This window comes from Parus major, chromosome 18 (assembly GCF_001522545.3).
Source record: "Parus major isolate Abel chromosome 18, Parus_major1.1, whole genome shotgun sequence".
NCBI lineage: Eukaryota > Metazoa > Chordata > Aves > Passeriformes > Paridae > Parus > Parus major.
Window position 1 is genome coordinate 9,306,128 of NC_031786.1, and position 18,037 is coordinate 9,324,164.

The 18,037-nt window shown below is 46.0% G+C and overlaps 1 protein-coding gene across 3 annotated transcripts in view; it reads right to left on the minus strand.

Moving 5' to 3' along the window:
- The window catches only part of GAS7 (growth arrest specific 7), an 83,125-nt gene that overhangs the window by 38,205 nt on the left and 26,883 nt on the right, over positions 1-18,037 (minus strand). The window contains exons 1-3 of one of the 3 annotated variants that reach the window (XM_015645813.2): positions 16,828-16,930; positions 13,185-13,308; positions 346-417 (exon numbers count right to left, since the gene is read on the minus strand). In XM_015645813.2, the coding sequence (XP_015501299.1) occupies positions 346-417; positions 13,185-13,308; positions 16,828-16,860 (229 nt within the window). In that variant the 5' untranslated portion in view covers positions 16,861-16,930. Of the gene's footprint in view, positions 1-345; positions 418-13,184; positions 13,309-16,827; positions 16,931-18,037 lie in introns of those variants that run through there. The other 2 variants (XM_015645812.2, XM_015645811.2) reach the window with 2 other exon arrangements.

The following is an 18,037-nucleotide window of genomic DNA, read 5'->3' on the forward strand; positions in this document are numbered from 1 at the left end:
CTGTGGGAGGATAGACTGAGATCAGAGATTAAGAGAAAATCTGTGAGGGTGGTGAGCCCTGGCACAGGGTGCCCAGAGCAGCTGTGGCTGCCCCTGGATCCCTGGCAGTGTCCAAGGACAGGGCTTGGAGCATATTCCATAACCTGGGATAGTAGAAGGTGTTCCCACCCATGGCAGGCAGGTGGAACAAGATGATCTTTAAGGTTCCCTCCAACCTGAACCATTCCGTGATTCTGTGTGTACATCAAGTCTCTGTCCCACTATATGACAGCACGTTCCTTTGCTTTGCTGAATGCTGGAGAAGCAGATTCAGGCAGTGCAGTCAGGCACAGCATCAAACAGTACCTGCAGAACTCTTCTGTGACACAGGGCTCTTTGGAGTGCCAGGCACGCTGCTCGGCCGCTCCCACGTCGTTTCTGTTGAAGGGAAACACCAGTGTGAGGGTGATGGAGGCTTTTGCACACATAGCAGAGTTATGACTAGTACACATAAACCAGGCTCTGACCCTCACTGGCCTCTGAACCGGGCTCTCACCCTGTGAGGAAGATGCCTGCACCTGCTTGCACTTCCTCTCTCCCCTCACATCTTCCTGCTACAGCTGCCAGCTGGGATGGGTGGAGACAGCAGGCTGGAAGCTGCATCACTGGTTCTTCCAGATGAGTGCCTGGGAGCACTCAGCTGGCCTGCAGTGAGTGCCTTTCCAGGTGCACTGAAACCCTTGCCAGCCGTGGTCCTCAGCCTGGGGACAGACACCAAGCAGTGGCAGCGCCTCTGCCCCTTCTCTGTCCATGAAAGGCAGCTGTGAGTGCCTCACAGATGTGGTTCCAGACACATATGCACAAGCTGTAGCACCTTTTTTCCCAAAAGAAATTATTTCCCTGGAAAATTTCCTTTTCTCCACTCAGGTCACTTAGCAGCTGGAATCTGCAAATGTTTGTCACAGCAGTTGTGACACTCCAGAATGATTCTCCTTCCCTCCCTTCAGCTGCCTCTGTAGTTTAACCATTCTGCTCATTTTCTCAGCAAATGGAAAATTGTTTTTGACCACATGCTGAAGACAGAAAATTTAAGTGCAAAACATTTTAGAAATTGTAAACAGAAGACAGTGGAGTGAGAGCAGCAACGTCCACAGAAGTCCAGCTAGAAAGCCCAAGGAACCATTCCTTTTGAATGCACATGTCAGTTCCAAATCAACTAAACAGCACTGATAGCCAGATGGTATCAAATAAGAAAATAAACAAGTCACTTTCATCAAATCTAAGGGACTACTTGGCTGCTTCATTTGAAACTGCTGTTTCCCAAATCCCAACCAACAACCATCCAATTCTGCCAAAGCCTGAAATCCTGCATCTGTGTCAGTATTCTGGATGGCCATGGTCAAGTGGTGATGGAGGAGAGCCCCTGAGAATTAACAGTTTAGGTTTGGCAATGAACACCTCCCTCAGGGCACATAAGGCCTCCTGTCCTCAATCAGTGCTTATTTGGGCATCAAACCCAAGAGGTTAACATGCTTAAGAACCATAAAATGCCTATTGATATATATATATATATATATATATATATATATATTCATGCACATATGTACATGCATACATGTATCTATACACATATAGATGTCTATGTATATATACATATATATGCACAGAGATGTCCTCAAGGGTTGTGTTAGGTTCCTTATTTCAGGAAAGGACTCAGGATTACAGATCCCAAATGGAAGCAGGTGCCACCTCCCACACCTGTAATGTCCCAGAGATACACTCCCTGCTCCTCCCAACCTTCCCCTCTCACCCCCTCCCTGAAACACAGTGTGCTTTTGCTTCCAAAGAAAAATACTTTGAGTTTTTTCTTCCCCTAAGTGCAAAACCTGATGAACTAGAAGCTTTGCTGAGTCACAGGGGAATATTTAAATTTTAGCCTGTTTTTGTGAACTGGGCAGTAAGTAAATAAATTCCACACTAGGTCAATAAAGAAGCACTGAGAAGTGTCTTAACTAAACAGAAGTAAAATCAAATGCAAAGAGTTGTCTTTTATGAGTCAGCTTGGCTTGGCTTACAGTCCACAAGTGCATGGTTAAATAAAGACAAATTCTAATTTACATTTACTATAAGGCAAGGATAAACAATACAGTACCCACGTGTCTTGTAGATTATTTTTTTTTAATTTTTAAATTGTTGATTAATTAATAATGTGAGTTGAGATCTGTGAGAAGGGAATTTGATGCCTACTGATGCTGAGCCCCAGTGCAGTGATGTTTTTTTTTTTGCCAGCACTGACTTTAATGTTAGCAGTAAAGCAAATTACCTTCATGTTTGGCTTGGGGGTTTCACACAAGCCTATCTACCTCCAGCATTTTTGAGACCCTATAGAGGAATGCACCTAAAAACCTACCAAATATATGTATGAAATGTAATTAATTGGTTAAAGAGACGTAGCTCAGTTGGCCACAGCATGATGCTAACATGAGGGTTTGATCCCTCTATGGGCCATTCACTCAAGAGTTGGACTCAATCCCTGTGGGCCCCTTCCAGCTCAGAATTTTGTGTGATTCTGTGAAAATTACCAGCTGCTTCTTGTAACTGGTCTCTGCTTTGCCTCCTGGCTGTTGTGGAGCTGCTGTGCAGTGCCTCATTCTTCCCCTCTGCCACACAGAGCACCCAGACACATAACTTGAGGGCAGAAAATTCACACATGAAAGAGCAGTGCCCAGTGGTAAGGAGATTTGTGAATCCAATTCAAAACATACAGTGTCTTGACAAATTTTCCAAAATAAAATGACTTTGGAGTTAAGCACATTGAAAAATAAAAAAACAAAACAAAACAAAACAATGCTATAAAATGCATTAAATAGAAAGAAACATATTTAATTGGTTAGGAAATGAACAAAAATGTTTTAATTCCATTTATTTTGAGCATTAGGAGAAAAAAAAAGTCCACTTCTGTGCAGGGATTATTCTGGCAGCTCAGTAGGGATAGGGACTAATCTGGATCAGAACTGCACTGCTGGAATGCCATCTACTGGAAGCAACTACATTTACAAAGGTAAAACTGTGACATAAATTTCTCTGCAGCTTATTCATGATTAGAAACGAGAGTGGGGATTAGAAGTGAGTGGGGGGATGACTTTTTTTTACAGAGATACAGAGAAGGCTTGTTGAGAGATAATGCACTGTCTGATCCAGCAAAGGCAGAGTCTTGTCTGGGAGCACCACACAGAGCCTTCAATCCTGGTGCTTGGAAAATCAGAAGGCCACTTGTAACTCTGTGGTAAAAGAGTGATCATGGATTTTAGGAATAGATTCCATATTGGCCTGGATTTTATATCCCACACAGTTTTCCCCAGAGGATGTTCCAGTCAAGCTAAAGCCTCGTACTCCAGGTGCAATTTAGCACAGGCAGACCAACACCAACAAGTTCTGTCCTCCCTTACCAGCCACACGTTAATTAGACCAATTAGGCAGTGTGGGAAGGAATAACCAGTAGTTTTTTTGAGAGAGATGACCCAGCAGACAATTGCAGACAATTTTTGACTGTGAAGGAGGATTGTGAACAAAAAGAAGTACTGCAGCCTTGGGAGATACCCAAGGCCAGGGCTAGGAGCCATCTGGTCTGGTGGAACATGTCTGCCCCCAGCAGGAGCTGGCACAAGATCCCTTCCAATCCAAACCATTCTGTGGTTCTGTGGAATTTAGTTAGTGAACAGCAAGGCAGGAGAAAACCACTTGTTAAAACTGAAATGACGTAGTAAAAGGAAAAACAGTTCAAAGATCTGAGCTCTACTGGCCAATGGAACCAGAGAGGGTTTCACAGAAGTGGTGAAACATTTCCTACCAGAGAAAAAGTGGAAACCTGTGGTGTTTGGGGGAAGCAAGTTCACTTCTGTTTGGCAGAATGAGAAATGACATGATGTGTCAGAGAGCCACACACTCTGGGATGTTGTGTTAGTCAAGAAACACAGCTTCTGAGAATATCCTGAAGTGGATGATTTTTGTGATCACACTGGGGCAATTGAAGAATGAATTGTTGGTCCCTCTTCCATGAATTCAGTAGCACTCTAAGGTCAAAGGAGCTGCTCTCCAGCTTGAACATATATCAGCCGAAAGTCAAGGCTTTATATACCAGCACAATCCCTCACAAATGTGCTTATATTCCTTTCAGGAATGCATTTAGTATCTCAGCATGGTGTCATGTGTAATTCTATTTTTGGAACTAAGTGCTCCAAAGTTTTATTCTGTCATCTACAAGAATGGGGCAGATCAAGCCAGTGGACCTCTGGTCTCTGCTTACTGTGCAGAAACCTCTCCTGGTCTTAAAGATCTGTAGCACCTGTCCTTTGTCACCCAGCTACTGGTGCTAACTCACATCTCTATAAATAGGTTTGGAGTTTATTTTGGCTTTAACAGCAATAAACCTGTGATGCTGAGCAGCTCCAAACCCAGTTTCTGCCCTGAATAACCTGAAGCTGTGCAGGCTGCACAGACCAAGGATGAAGATGCACAGACAGGAGGAAGAACAGCAACAGAACATGTCCCCCCCCTCAATGCTACAAGAAGAAACCCTGAAAACTTCTCCTAAACTGCTCCTGCAAACAAGCAGGACTAGAAGTCACATCTGCAAAAGGGTAGAACAGGCCCACACAGTTTTAACTCCTCCCTTGCAGACACTTTGCAAACCCTCCATAACCCTTCTGTGCTTCTCCACTGCATCTCCACAGGCTCTCAGCAAGGTTTGTGGCAGGTCCATGGCTCCCCAAAGGGTAAAGATTGGTTGGCCCTGTGACTCAGAGGGAGGGCAATCAGCCCTGCTTAGAAAACAGGTTTTCTTTAACAGCACAGCACTCTCAGCCAAAACCTCCTCTGCCTGGAGCCACCACACTCTGAACCTTGCCTCACCAGCCAGGAGCAGAGAACTGTCAGGGCTGTCACACCTCATGTCCCCTTTCTGGCTAAGATCTTCCCCCCATTTGTGATGAACTGGCAAAGTTTTCATAGCACTTCATTTCTTGGTACTCTGTGGGGTAGAAAAAAAGCCCAAAGGAATGGCCAAGGGAGTGTGGGGGTTTGGGCATGTAAGGAGGGAACACCACTCACGATGCCCTGAGACTGGTGTGAACCATCACAACTTTTGAAGTAGAAGGAGTGGATAGATGAGAGTGCAATGAAAATATTTTTCCCTTCTGTTCCACAAAGGATGTGCAGCACAAGATTGTGTTTCATTGGAATGAGGAGGTCTCACCTCTGCATCAGTTCACAGAACTCAGACCAGCCCTGGCCTCCTGCAGACCAAAGGCTGTGGACTCTCCTGAATACCTTCTTCATCTTTGTGCTCCCACATTTTGGTCCACTGAGCCCTGCAGTACTGAATCCTGCATGAGTCACCTGTTCCAGTATCAGCTCAAAACACCCAAACCACCAGCCCATGCATGAACCTCTGAACTGCAACACAGTGACCTCACACTCCTCCATGGGCCTCCCAGGACTGTGCCTTTACCTCCCTCCTCAGACCTAATACAAAGAGACAAAAAAGGAGGCAGAACTGACCAGTGCAAATCTCTGCATCAAACATGAGAGTCAAGCACACAAGTGCTGAAAGCAGAATACCAGGCAGCACATGAACTTGTTCAGCAGGACTTGTGGTATCAGAACTGAAATCCACTTCCATCCCACAGGCAGTTCAATAAAAGAGAGACTGAGGCTGCCAAACAGCTTTTGACCTCAGTCCTGAAAGACACACCATGGAGACAGGCACCATCCAGGAGTTCCTGAATTGCTCTGTCCACATGTTGAATGGAGAGGTGCTTGCAGCCACCTCCACAGCACAGGAAAAGCTGCTGACAAGAGCTCTCACTTGATCTTTCAAAATGATTACTGCAAATCTACCATGCCCCTCCTTTTTGCAAACATGTGACAAAAGCAAGCCCTTCACTGCAGGCTTAGCAGTGATAATAATGCCATTTCCAGCATTTTCCGAGACAGGCTTTGTTGTTCTGGGTTTTAGGCCACTTTACCAAGGCAGGCTCCTACACCACACTTTAGCTAGGGCATCCTGTATCAGAGGGAAATGCTCACTGAAACAGTTTAACTGTATGAGAAAATGTGTAATAAAAATGTTTGACATCTCTTTGGTGTCTCCATAAATGACTTACTATTTGAGCTGCAGTTCATAAGTTTAGTTGGAGAAGGAATTGAGTGTAGCTGCTGAGGGATGAATAAAACCCCTCAACTCAGAGACCTTTCAAGGAAATGACCACTTTCAGCCACAGATTTCAGGACTACCCCTGAACTCACTGTTGCAGGTGGCATTTTACTAATGATGTTTATGATGATTAGAATATATGGATCTTAATTAAGATCAAGATAACACAAAAGCAGAAGTCCTGCTTTCCAAGAGATAAAATGCTGTTTAGTAAATGGGAAGGAGCTTACATAAAAGACAAGAAAAGGCTGGAAATAAGAACACACCACATAAGGTTGGCCTCAGCTGTGAAAGCAAGGTGACTGTAAGCCACACAAACACTGGTGTCACAAGTACATAAGTCATCTTTAATGTGATGGGCAAGGTAGCTGGAGTGCTGTTGTTTGACTAATGCAAGAGGTATTGCAGCTGCAGCCCATCAGACAATTTCTTCAGCATAATGAAATATTTTCCTGCTGAATCTACCACCCACACACAATTGTAAACCCCTCCTACAGACACTGAGTAACTCATTAACCACGTAGTGGCTGTGCATTCTGGGCACTCTTTCTTGTGTTTTGGCAAGTGTGGATGTCTCTAGATGTTGCACAAGGCAGATGCCAGGCACCCAGCTGTAATGTCACTGGACTCAACCTTCCTGTAGCAAGGCCATGCTCAGAAAACCTTGGGTACACTGAAATTGTCTTGGGCTTCGTTGTGTAGATTGTGTACAACTCAGAGGCCTTTACAACGGTTTCAGGATTGAACCTGCTTCAAAGGATGATAAATGTGGAGTGTTTATCTGGGATATCAAGTGGAGACAGACAGAAACATGCTGTTTGTCACCTCTGCACAGCTGTTTGTTCCAGGGTAACCCAAATTCCTTCATTACTGATTTTCCTAATATTTTTCTTCCACATAAGAACACTGGAACAAATATATTCTATTTCTTTCTACTTAAGAACCAATTCCTTGTTTTTTCCTGTAAAGACAATGAAAATTAGACCACACAACAACACATGGTGGAAATACTGTTACAGTCAGATAAGATCACAAAAATCACTAAATAGTCTGAGCTGGAAGGGACCCAGAAGGTTGTGGAGTCAGACTCTCAGGTGAATGGCCCATATGGGGACCAAACCCACAACCCTGCCATTATTAGCACCCTGCTCTGACCAACTGAACTCATCTCAGGGTCAAGATATATAACAAAGGCAAATATTCCCAGTGTGGAAGGACATTAACCACTGGAAACAATGGTGGCAGTAATGCCTCACAAGAAGGGAGGCATCTGCTGCATTTTGAAGACTCAGAAGAGTCAAGATGTTACTTGCCCCTAAACTCCCATTTCTCCTTCCCAGGAATGCAAGTTACCACTTCTGAATTGTTCAAGCACTAAGAGCAATAAAACAATTTAACCCCCCCAAAAAAGGCTTCTGCACTGAGGCAGAGAAGATGCACCACCAGGCATGGTCACAAAGACAAGCTGTGGAACAGACAGGTCACCCAACACCTCTTCTCTTTAGAAGGAGGGCACAGAACTACACACAGAGTTCATGTGGGGAGCAGCACAGAGCTCTACCATATCAAATCTTGTACAGCTTTAGCTTGCTGACCTTCTTCAAAGGCTGTGTCCACCCCCTGCTCCCAGCCATGCACCCATCCCAGAGCCTGGTGACATTCCTGGCTGATCCTGCCTTTCCCTGGAGAGCTCCAGGACAGGACAGACAGCCCACGGAGGAGCAGGACCTGCCCCAAAACACAGTGGGAAGATTCAGCACAGCTGCAAATGAAAAGCACAAATGAAATGTTCCTCTAAACTCATATTAAGATTCTTTTACTCAGACAACCAGAAAAAGCAAGCCAGCAGATGAGTGACAAGAGCCAGGTTAGATGTGATGATTGTAAAAGCTGGGGAAATACAAAGACACCAAATAAAGAACAACTTTCATTGAGTCCCCAGGCGTTTGTCACTTTTCACATTGATAAATATTTTTCATGTAGTTTAGGTTTTACAGACTGAAAAAACAGGCCTGACAGGGATTTCAGGAAGTTATACTGTCCCTGCTCTACCCCAGAGTGAGGCCAAAGTGAATTTTCATGCTTTTGCATAACCTGCTCTGGTGATACAGACTCCCAGGCTGTACTGTACTCCCACACTTCACTTCCAAGAGAGCTTGGAAGGGTTAGCTGTCCTGGTTGCAACTGAATTGTGTTCTAGTGATGAAAATTGAAATTGATATTGAAATCTTCTAGTGATGACAGGCATTGCAAACAGTCTTCTCCCTAATGGCATTTTATGCACCTTAAGCCTACTTTCATGACCCTGCCCATATCTTTGCTTTCTAAGGGCAGACACCCCCAGTCTCCCAGTATTTACCCACAGGCTAGGTTTTCCACATCTTCCATCATTTTTCCTACTCTGTTCTGGGCTTTATCCAACTGACTCACATATTTCCTGAAGTGTAGCGTCCAAACAAGATAAAATATTCCAGCTGAGACTTTATAATTTCCTTGTAAAGTTGGACGCTTACTTCATGCCTCACAGACAACACTCCTATTTATACAATGGAAAATGCTGGCTGGTTTGTTCTAGCACAACACTGCTGGCTCTCACTCAACTTCAGATCCTCCAGAGCCCCAATGTCTTCATCTGTAAACTGTTCCATTGCCTGTCTTTTGCCATTTAATTATTTCTGATGAAATCTCTGATCTTAAATGCATCTTTACTGAACAGCATCCTCCTATTCCAGGGTGACTGTGAATTCTGAGCCTGTTCTGTGCAGGAGGGAACACCGTGTTCTCTTCCAGCTCCAATTAAAAGTTATTGTTTGAATAAGTGCTCTCAATGTCAACATGCCATTCATCACTGGAAATACTGCCTAGAATGGATTCTTGGGCAGATCACTACAGGATTCCCTTCAGTACAAACTTCCCTTGGACAAGGGACCATTGATTACCATGCTCTGAGGATGAGCTGGAAAACAGTTTTGCAGCAGCTTATTGTAATTTAATCACGGTCCCCACCTTGTTTTCCCTTTAGTCAGCTTTCAAACTGCCTTTGTTGCTTTTAAGACCTGTTTTCCCATCAATGAACTGCGTCCCCTACCCACAGACCCTGCCTAGATGCTGGGTAAATGTTTAGCCACAGTCCCACACCATACCTCCTCTCACCGGAGCTTTTCAGTGATGGAAGTGCTAAAAGTGCCACAGACTTGCCAAGAAAGGCTGCTGTTGATAGCATTCCCCCTCAGAAAGGCAGTGGGTGCCAGCAAAGCCCCAGAGTGGGGCAGAAATATGCTCTGTACCTGACCCAGGGCTCAGCCACAGCCCTGAGCTGGATGAATCCCCTCTCTCTGCCCTGGGATATGTCTCCCACTGACTGCCAAGGCAACTGGTGGACACCCAGGACAGCTGGAGTGCTGCAGTGAGGGACATGCCACTCTGAGACTGCCCAAATACAACATTTACACAAACAGACAGTGAACCCAATGCCTGGAGCTCCCACAGCATGCTCACCATGCTGCTGTGTGACTCTCTTCCACCTCATGCATGAGAAACCTGCGATGGAAAGGGCAGGTTGCATGACAGCAATGCTTCAGGGACATGTGCAAAAAGAAAGGAGCATAGATCTGTGTGCTCCAGGCTCCAAAAGAGCTCAAAGGGAGCTGTTCAACATAAAATGCAGTGCTACATTTGCTGCCTAACACCAGCCCTGAAGGAAAAGCCAGAGTGGAGCACTCCAGCAATTAACTGCATTTAGTGGCAGGTTTGTATCCTCTGGACTCTGAAAAAGTGGGATCAGAGGTGCCCTGCAGCAGGATGCTGTCATCAGGGACTCAGCAGCTGCATCCATGGATGGAGCACCCTTGGATGGAAGAAGCTGGACATGATTCCCTGGGTGCACACAGCACATGGGCAAGGCTGAGCTCCAAGGAACTGCTGTGAGGGCTCCAGCTGAGGAGAGCTAAGGATCCTGCTGGATGCCATGGAGAGGAGTCCCTACCTCCCTCCCTCCCCTGGTGCCTGGGATATCTGAGAAGTGGCTGTGATGTTACACACCAAGAGTTCTGTATCAGCTGCTGTTGGTGGGTAACGATGATTAGCAGACCTTTAATCACATTAAAGCCCACTGAAGGCTGGAGTGATCTGTGAAGGCACTGAGGGCCAGCCAGCTGTCTTCCACTGACCCCTGAGCTCCCATGTGCGTGCATTAAACACTGACACCTCTCTCCAATGCTTCAGGATACTTTCATTGTCTGGTGAATGGTAAATGAGAGCAGCCTAGAAGTACATGTGCACCTTGATGAGAAGAGACCTGGCTCCTGCTGCTGAAATGATGGTGCTAAGGAGGCCAAGAGGGACAGAGGCCCACAAAGCCCTGTGACAGAGATGTGTGCCAGCACCATGTCCTTGTGACAAACATTGCCAGTGTTTATCTTGGTACTCCCAGCAGCAGCTGCAGCAGTGACAGGACAAATAAGCAGTTCAGAAAAGTCAGCAGTGAGCTGTCCAGTCTGTGAGACTGGCCATAAACATCACCCATGCCAATGCAGCTCTGCCACAGGAAAGATGGGTCCTGCAGGTTTAAGGCTTCTAGCATATTGTCTTTGACTTATCTTTGACTTATCTACTATGGCTGAAACCCAGAGAATACATTCTAAGTGTCAGAATGCAGTCCCACTGTTAGGAGCAAGTCTCACATGCCAAATGTGACTTTATGGTGACTGCATGGCTCAGCAGGTCCAGCAGTCAAAGAAGAACGTGTAGCAACACGAAATTTGACCGTCATGAGCCTATGGATAGTCCTGAACCACAGGTTTTTGTGGGATCAGAGGTCAAAGCTAATTAGTCAGATTAAATCAAAATAGTGTCCAGACAGCTGCTCATGCCAAGGCTGGGAAAGGTTTCACCACACACTTCAGCCAAAAGGCCTGGAGGTTGCATTCTGCATTGTCTGAAGCTGAGATGACACCACAGGTGACACTTTTGTGGCACATAATCCACTCTCAGGAAGCACAGGCATATGAGGTCTGAGTCTGATCATGCAGTATAGCCCAACCAGAGCAAAAACACTCTCAAGCAGTATCACCCAGCTGCAGTCTCTATGCAGCTGGAGCACTTTAAGGCAGCAGCATATTCTAACTGAGCAGGTTAGCTAAACAGCTTGCCAGGAACACCAACTAAGCTGGAGGGTAGTCAGTGCCCCTGCACATGCTGCAGGAGATTCCTGCTGTCCCACAGCCCTTATGGAACAATGGGAGGCTCAGAAATGCAGGGTTCTTGAGTCCAGCACAGGAAAAAGAGCAAGCCTGACTTCAAAGCCAGCAGGGCTTAGGATGGTGAAAACATTCTTATCTAAACAGAACTTGAATAAGTGATCCCTAAAGCAAGGCTCAGAACACAGAAACCCCACTTCTATCCTCTTACATAAACACCATAGGTGGTTTGGACTAGACTGGTTGGAAGTGACCTCTGGAAGTCCTCAGCCCAGCTATTCTGAGCAGGATCACTGCTAACAACAGATCAGCCACAGCTCTGTCCAGCCAGTTTCTGAGATTTTCCAAGGACGGAGATTCCCCCGCCTCCCTGGTCAGCCTGTGCCAAACTTATCCTCCCTTCCTAGAGGAATCAGAAATCTCTGATTTCTGGCCTGAGCTCCCAAGCAGGATATGGCAATCGGCCCTTGTTATATTACTTGTAATTTTTGTGAGAGAAGTACAAAACTGCCTGACATTATGGAGAAATTCAGTCCCTGTCCCCCACGTTTCTGAGGCAGAGTCCCTGTGACAAGAGCTCTTATCACAAAAGAAACAGGCTCTGCCTTTCACCTGGCCTCATCCCAGTGAGTATGGGTCCATCACAGTGATGGCTCACAACTGAGCATAATCACCTCTTCCCCTACATCTGAACAGCAGTGGGGATGGGGTATCTAACTCCTGCTGATCTCCCCAGCTGTGCAGGGGATGCTGTCCATCAGCCAGAGCAAACTGTGCTTGAAAATGGAGGCAGGCTTAAATGGAAATGCATCTTCTGGAGGGAACATCCTGTAAGATGTGAGTGCATCAAACTCCAGTAAATAATGACTTGGCAAAGCACTGGGCCAAAAGCTTCTGAAATAAAAGACATCAGCCCCTGAACAGACCATGAGATGCCCATGGCTCTCCTTTGTGAGTGTAATAAAGGAATGCCAGAGGTCACTCCTGATGGCTGCAACTTCCCTGTGAGCAAGGTTAGTTCCACTTGTCCTCTCCTTCAAGTCATTCTGGCATTCTTTTTTTGCTACAGAAATGTGGATTTTCTGGTCACAAGACCCTGTTTTGCAATGCTGCTGTGAGCTCATGAGAAGAGCAGGTTGACACAGAGTCTCAGGTAAACTGGAGGTGGTACAAGTTTGACAGGTCTTGAGCAGGTGATAAGATGGTGAGTTAAGTCTGCTTCTCAACATGACAGTGAATAGAGCACACAAATACAGACTGAAAGCTTTGTCTGTGTTGTCCCATTACATGTGTTTTTCTTTCCTTGTCTCCAAGGCAAGCTGAGTCTGACCAATTCACTGTTTCTGTTTTCCCCAAAGGTGTTTTACTGATATCTGATGTTCTATCAAACTATTTACAGGTATGTGTATATATAGACATAAATATCTCCAGGTAAAGGAAATAAGGAATGTGGTAAAAAATATAGACATAAATATCTCCAGGTAAAGGAAATAGGGAACGTGGTAAAAATTGTATCTTTAACAGTGTTTCAGATTCTAAAACATTAATGACAGGGACATTTCTGCTTTACATTCTCTGTCTTTTGTCAACATCTCAGATATCTTCTGATGGTCAGAATTAAGATGACAGAGAATAATAATCTTCTTGTATTTTTTTTCATATGGTGTAAGGATCACATTAATTACTTTGGCTCTGCAGGCACTTTTGTTATCCAAATCAACTAGCAAGATGATTTCTGAAACAGATCTCTGCTGGTATGGTGAAACATTTACTGGAAAGCCACCCCCACTTACCATTTGTGAAGGTGTTCACGTAGTACCTGCGACCCTGGGGAGACATGTAGCTCTGCCAGCCGGGGGGAAGGTGGCCGTTCACGGTGTCTTCTCCTGGCTGAGGAGTTGCCTTTCGGGGTTTCTGCTGAGAAAAGAAAAAAAACAAAAAAACCCCAACCTGTTAAGTCAATATCTAGATAATCTAAAGTCTAACCAGACACATAGCTGGAAAGAAATGATGTGGTTTGGCTTTCTAGAGATTCCAGTATAACCAAAGTATTTCACTCCATTTCTCTTTTCATCTGTGCTAGTTTCATCCAGAGCATGAAGCAACATTGCCTTGAAGAAATGACCCTTTGGGACAAAAATCAACCCCTCTGTATTTAATGTCCCAGGAGCATGAGGAGCTGTCCAAGAAAATGACTCTGGCTGAGCAGTAAAATGGAAAGCATGAAATCATCCAGTGTCTGAGAAAGACAGGCAAGCATCTGGCCCTCCTTTATCTTCCCATGGATATACCAGTGGGTCAAAGCACTGATCATGGAGGTGCTGTCACAATTTATTTTACAGGGGCACCATCACCCAACTCACAAAACCAGACTCTCTCCCTGTAAGGTCCAGATAGCACAGAGTACTGGAACAAATCCTGGGACAGCTCCTCCACCACAGGATTAATGGTGCCCTGTTATAGTTTGCAAAAGGACACTGAAGAAGAGTAAACTCTGCAGTGTGGGAGTGGACCAGCTCTGGAAGAATACGGCAGCAAGTGGGTTCCCTCATATTCCCTTCACTGATATCTGGCCTTGAAAATAACAAAAGATACACCAGACTATCTCTGCTGTGCATGGGAACCTCCTAAAGAGGAATCTGGGGTAACTCAGCCCTGGCTTCTGTCTCAGAAGGTCCAGATTTCACACGTTTTTGCTGCACGCTCGCCGTTTCTGTACCTAACACCTTCTTTCCCTCCTGGAACTGAATTCCCTCCATTCCCACTACTCCTACTTCTTAATACAATCCTACAGTGATTCCATGTGCCAAGCAGGTCACTGTTAAGCTCAGATCACTTTAGGGGCCCATGGTATTCCTCCACTTTGCACAGTCAGCACCAGAGCCCTGCAAGGACAGATGTTACCAGTTTCCTTAAGGGAAGCTCTGAATTGCCCCAACATTCTTTCAGTCACATTTTCAGTGTTGTTTCACGTCTCTTTGCTGGATTGCAAGTGAGTGGACTTTCACAGGTGAGTGCCATGGCTGCATTCTTAAACAAAGGTTATGCCCAGTGACAGATCTGGATGCTATACAGTAAACACCAGAAAATGTTGGATGGAAACAGTATAAAAAGCAAAATTAACCCAGTGTTTCATCTATAGTCCGTGCCAAAACGGACATCACTTCAAAAAGCATACAACCATTATGATTTGCAGTTGCTAATTCTATTTTGTGGTCACTAATATTTCTAACTTTGCTTCTGATTTTGCACCAATAAAGAAGTGCTTTGAGCACAGTGGTCTCTGTCCATGACAGTCAAGAGGAAATATCAGCACTGCCAATGCAAATGGCAATGCAATGCAATGCCAAATGCTGAAGTTCTTGGAAACAATGGGGAAACAGTCTGCTTTTATGTGAGTGTACTGTGGGTTAACTCCATCCAGCAACTCAGCACCACACAGCCACCCACTCCCTGCCTCCCACCCCTGAGATAGGGAGGAGAATCAGAAAAAAAAGTGAAATTCATGACAGAAGAACAGTTTAATCACTGAAATAAAGTAAAAGATAATGATAATAATAATGATAATGATGATAATAACAAAGAAACAGGAGGAAACAAAAAGAGAGAGGAATAAAACCCAAGAAAGACAAGTGATGCACAGTACAATTGAACACCCATACCCAGCCCTTCCCTGAGCAGCATTTGGCCCCTCCTAGCCAACTCCCCCAGTTTATACACAGGCATGAGTGGAATATCTGTGGTGTGGCATATCCTTTTGGACAGTGTGGGTCAGCCCTGGCCTTGCTCCCTCCTGGCTCCTTCTGCAGATCCTTGCTGGCACAGCACAGGACACAGATGACTCCTCCATTTAGAGTGAGCACTGCTGAGCACCAGCTAAGACATCAGGGTGTTAATCAATATCCAGTATTCTCGTTCTGAATCCAAACTTGGCACTGTACCAGCTACTAGGAAGAAAACTAACTGTATCTCAGCTGAAACCAAGACAGCATGGAGTATGTGTGGATCTCTTCCCTTTGTTTTAGACAGGAATGTGTCTCAGCTCACTGTTAGGCAGGACTTAGCCCCCCATGGAGACTGCAGAGGAAGATCCACTGAATGCTGGCACCACTTCTGTGTTAGAGCCCCTAACCAGTCCCAGTGCAATCCCCTCCCAACAACACTTGGACTCCGACTCCTACAGCAGCTTTAGGGGAAAAGAGAAATGGAAAATGGCGTAGAGGAGGAACAGAAGAAGAAACAAAACTTGACTTCATACATGTTTCCTCAGCACCTGCCCTCACAGAATCACAGAATCACCAACTGGTTTGGGTTGGAAGGCACCTCAAAGCTCATCTCATTCATTCCTCCTGCCATGGACAGGAACAGCTCCCACTATCCCAGGTTGCTCCAAGCCCCATCCAACCTGGCATGGGACACTTCCAGGGATCCAGGGGCAGCCACAGCTCCTCTGGGAAGCCTGTGCCAGGGCCTCACCAGCCCCACATTAAGAAGAATTTCTTCTTAATGTCTTAATCTCAACCTACTCTCTCTCAGTTTGAAGCCATTCCTCCTTGCCATGTCACTACTAGCCCTTTTCTTATCATGTAGGAGCCCAGGACGCTCTGGCACAGATAGTGTGGGATGATGAGCTCTGGGATAGAGGCACATGGGCCTGGGCATTATAATGCACCATAGATTAAGTACCTCATAGCTTAGGCACATTCAGCAAGCCATCCTTTCAGAAATGAGAGTACCAGAGAGGCCATCGTGGGCAGCACATTGGCCCTTTTCTGCCAAAACAGGAGATCTGAGGAAAAGGAGAGATTTTCATGCTCGGTTTTCCTCAGCAGACACAACCCTGTCCCAGCCAGGCCATCTGCAGTCCCTTCTTCTTGCACCAGCACAGTTAAACCAGGACCATGTTTGCACACCTATGTGGGAGAGGTTTTGGTTACTGTGGCATGTGATGACAGGCAATCCTGCTGCTGGGACACTGCAAGGACAGGGCACAGGGAGCAGAAGCCACTGGCAGATAGGGTTCCAAGAGGCCACAGTTCCACATCTGGCACAGTTCCACATCTGGCACAGCACCCACAGATGGGCTTCAGAGCTCTCCCAAACCCAGCTCCCAGCAGGGCACTTTCCCTGCTCCCACACACATGGAACAAGGAAAGTGCTGAGAGGTATCCATGTGTAGATGTACCCTTTCCTTAGATCAGCAAGACTGGACTGTTACTTTGATTTCTTGTTCCTGTTTTAGGAGAATTATTGCCAGCATAACTTCTGAGAACAGTAAATCACAACAGAGGACATCTGCATGGAGAGGAGGTTTCCTATCAGCAGAGAGCATTGCAAACCAGCAAAGAGACAGGGACTCAGGCAGGGACTGGAAGTTGAAGAAAAGCTCATCTTGAAAAGAAGCTGCCAATCATGAGAATAAGTATCAAGGCTTACCAGGGAGCTGTGCACTTCTTGTGGTTCCTCCATCAAGATTAAGTGCCTCTTTCTAGAAGTTCTTCACTATTCCAATAAAGAGAAAAAGCCAGGACCCTGACACCCCTGCCCCAGCTCAGGCTGGGTGGGCTTGCAGTCCCTTCCACTTTCTAAACCTTCTGACTCCCACAGCGCCTTCCAGCTCTGAAATGTTCAGGCCACTCCCCTGACTGTCACTGCTGGAAGTGTCACCAGCTGCTGTCACCATGGTGGTGGACAGGCAAATCTGGACCCAGAAAGGATGTGTGCAACACATGGTGGAGGAAACAGGAAACCTGAACAATGTGAGCAGTGAACGTGTGACCCCAGTGAAATCCTCCTTCATCTGTATTTGATGCCTGGAAAAGGGATCAAAGTGTCTCACAAAACATTAAAATCCAACAGCGCAAGAACTTCTCTCCCACGAGATTTCCTAGGATCAGAATTCCATGTAGCAGGGGAACATACAAAAGCCAGCCACCCAACAGGTCTTGTTCTATGTGACAAGTGATGGTTTTTGTCTGCTGCCTGCAGGAACAGGGATGGAATTCTCCTGATAAAGGCACAGAAGAGAGAAAACAGAAATGAGCAGCAAATGCAGAAAGGGCACTGGAGCTCTTCAGCACCAAACCAGTGACAGAGAGATGGCAAAGGCAAGCATGTGGAATAAGAAAGATCTATGGGGTTAACTCCTCTAATCCAGGACAGCAGCACTGCCAAGAGGCAAAGGGATTTGCTGTTTAGGTCAGAGCACACAAACCTAACCATTCTCTGTGCTTCTTCCCCTGCATCCAGGGGCACTGGGACAGGGATGTCAAGAAGAGGACAACCTGTGTGGGCCAGAGAGCCACCCCACAGCACCAGAACCCTGACCAGGAAATACTGTTTCATCTGTGTGCTGCTACACACTGCTGGTCTGGAAGCTCATCTAATGAGGACAACTGGGTCAGGCATCCTGGATGCTTCACGTGAAGAGGAGCAGCAGCCAGGGCCTGCCTGTTGGAGCTCTGACACTTTCTGGCTGGCTGGGCCAGCTCAGAACAGGGCAGCACAGCCAGTAGGGAGGTGGTGGGTGCCTCTCCCATTCCACCTCTTCTGACTGTCTGACTGTTTTTCTTTTCTTTCTTGATCTTCTTGATCAAGTTAGCAGCAGCCCAACTCATTCTGTCCCTTTGGAATAGCCCTTGGCATT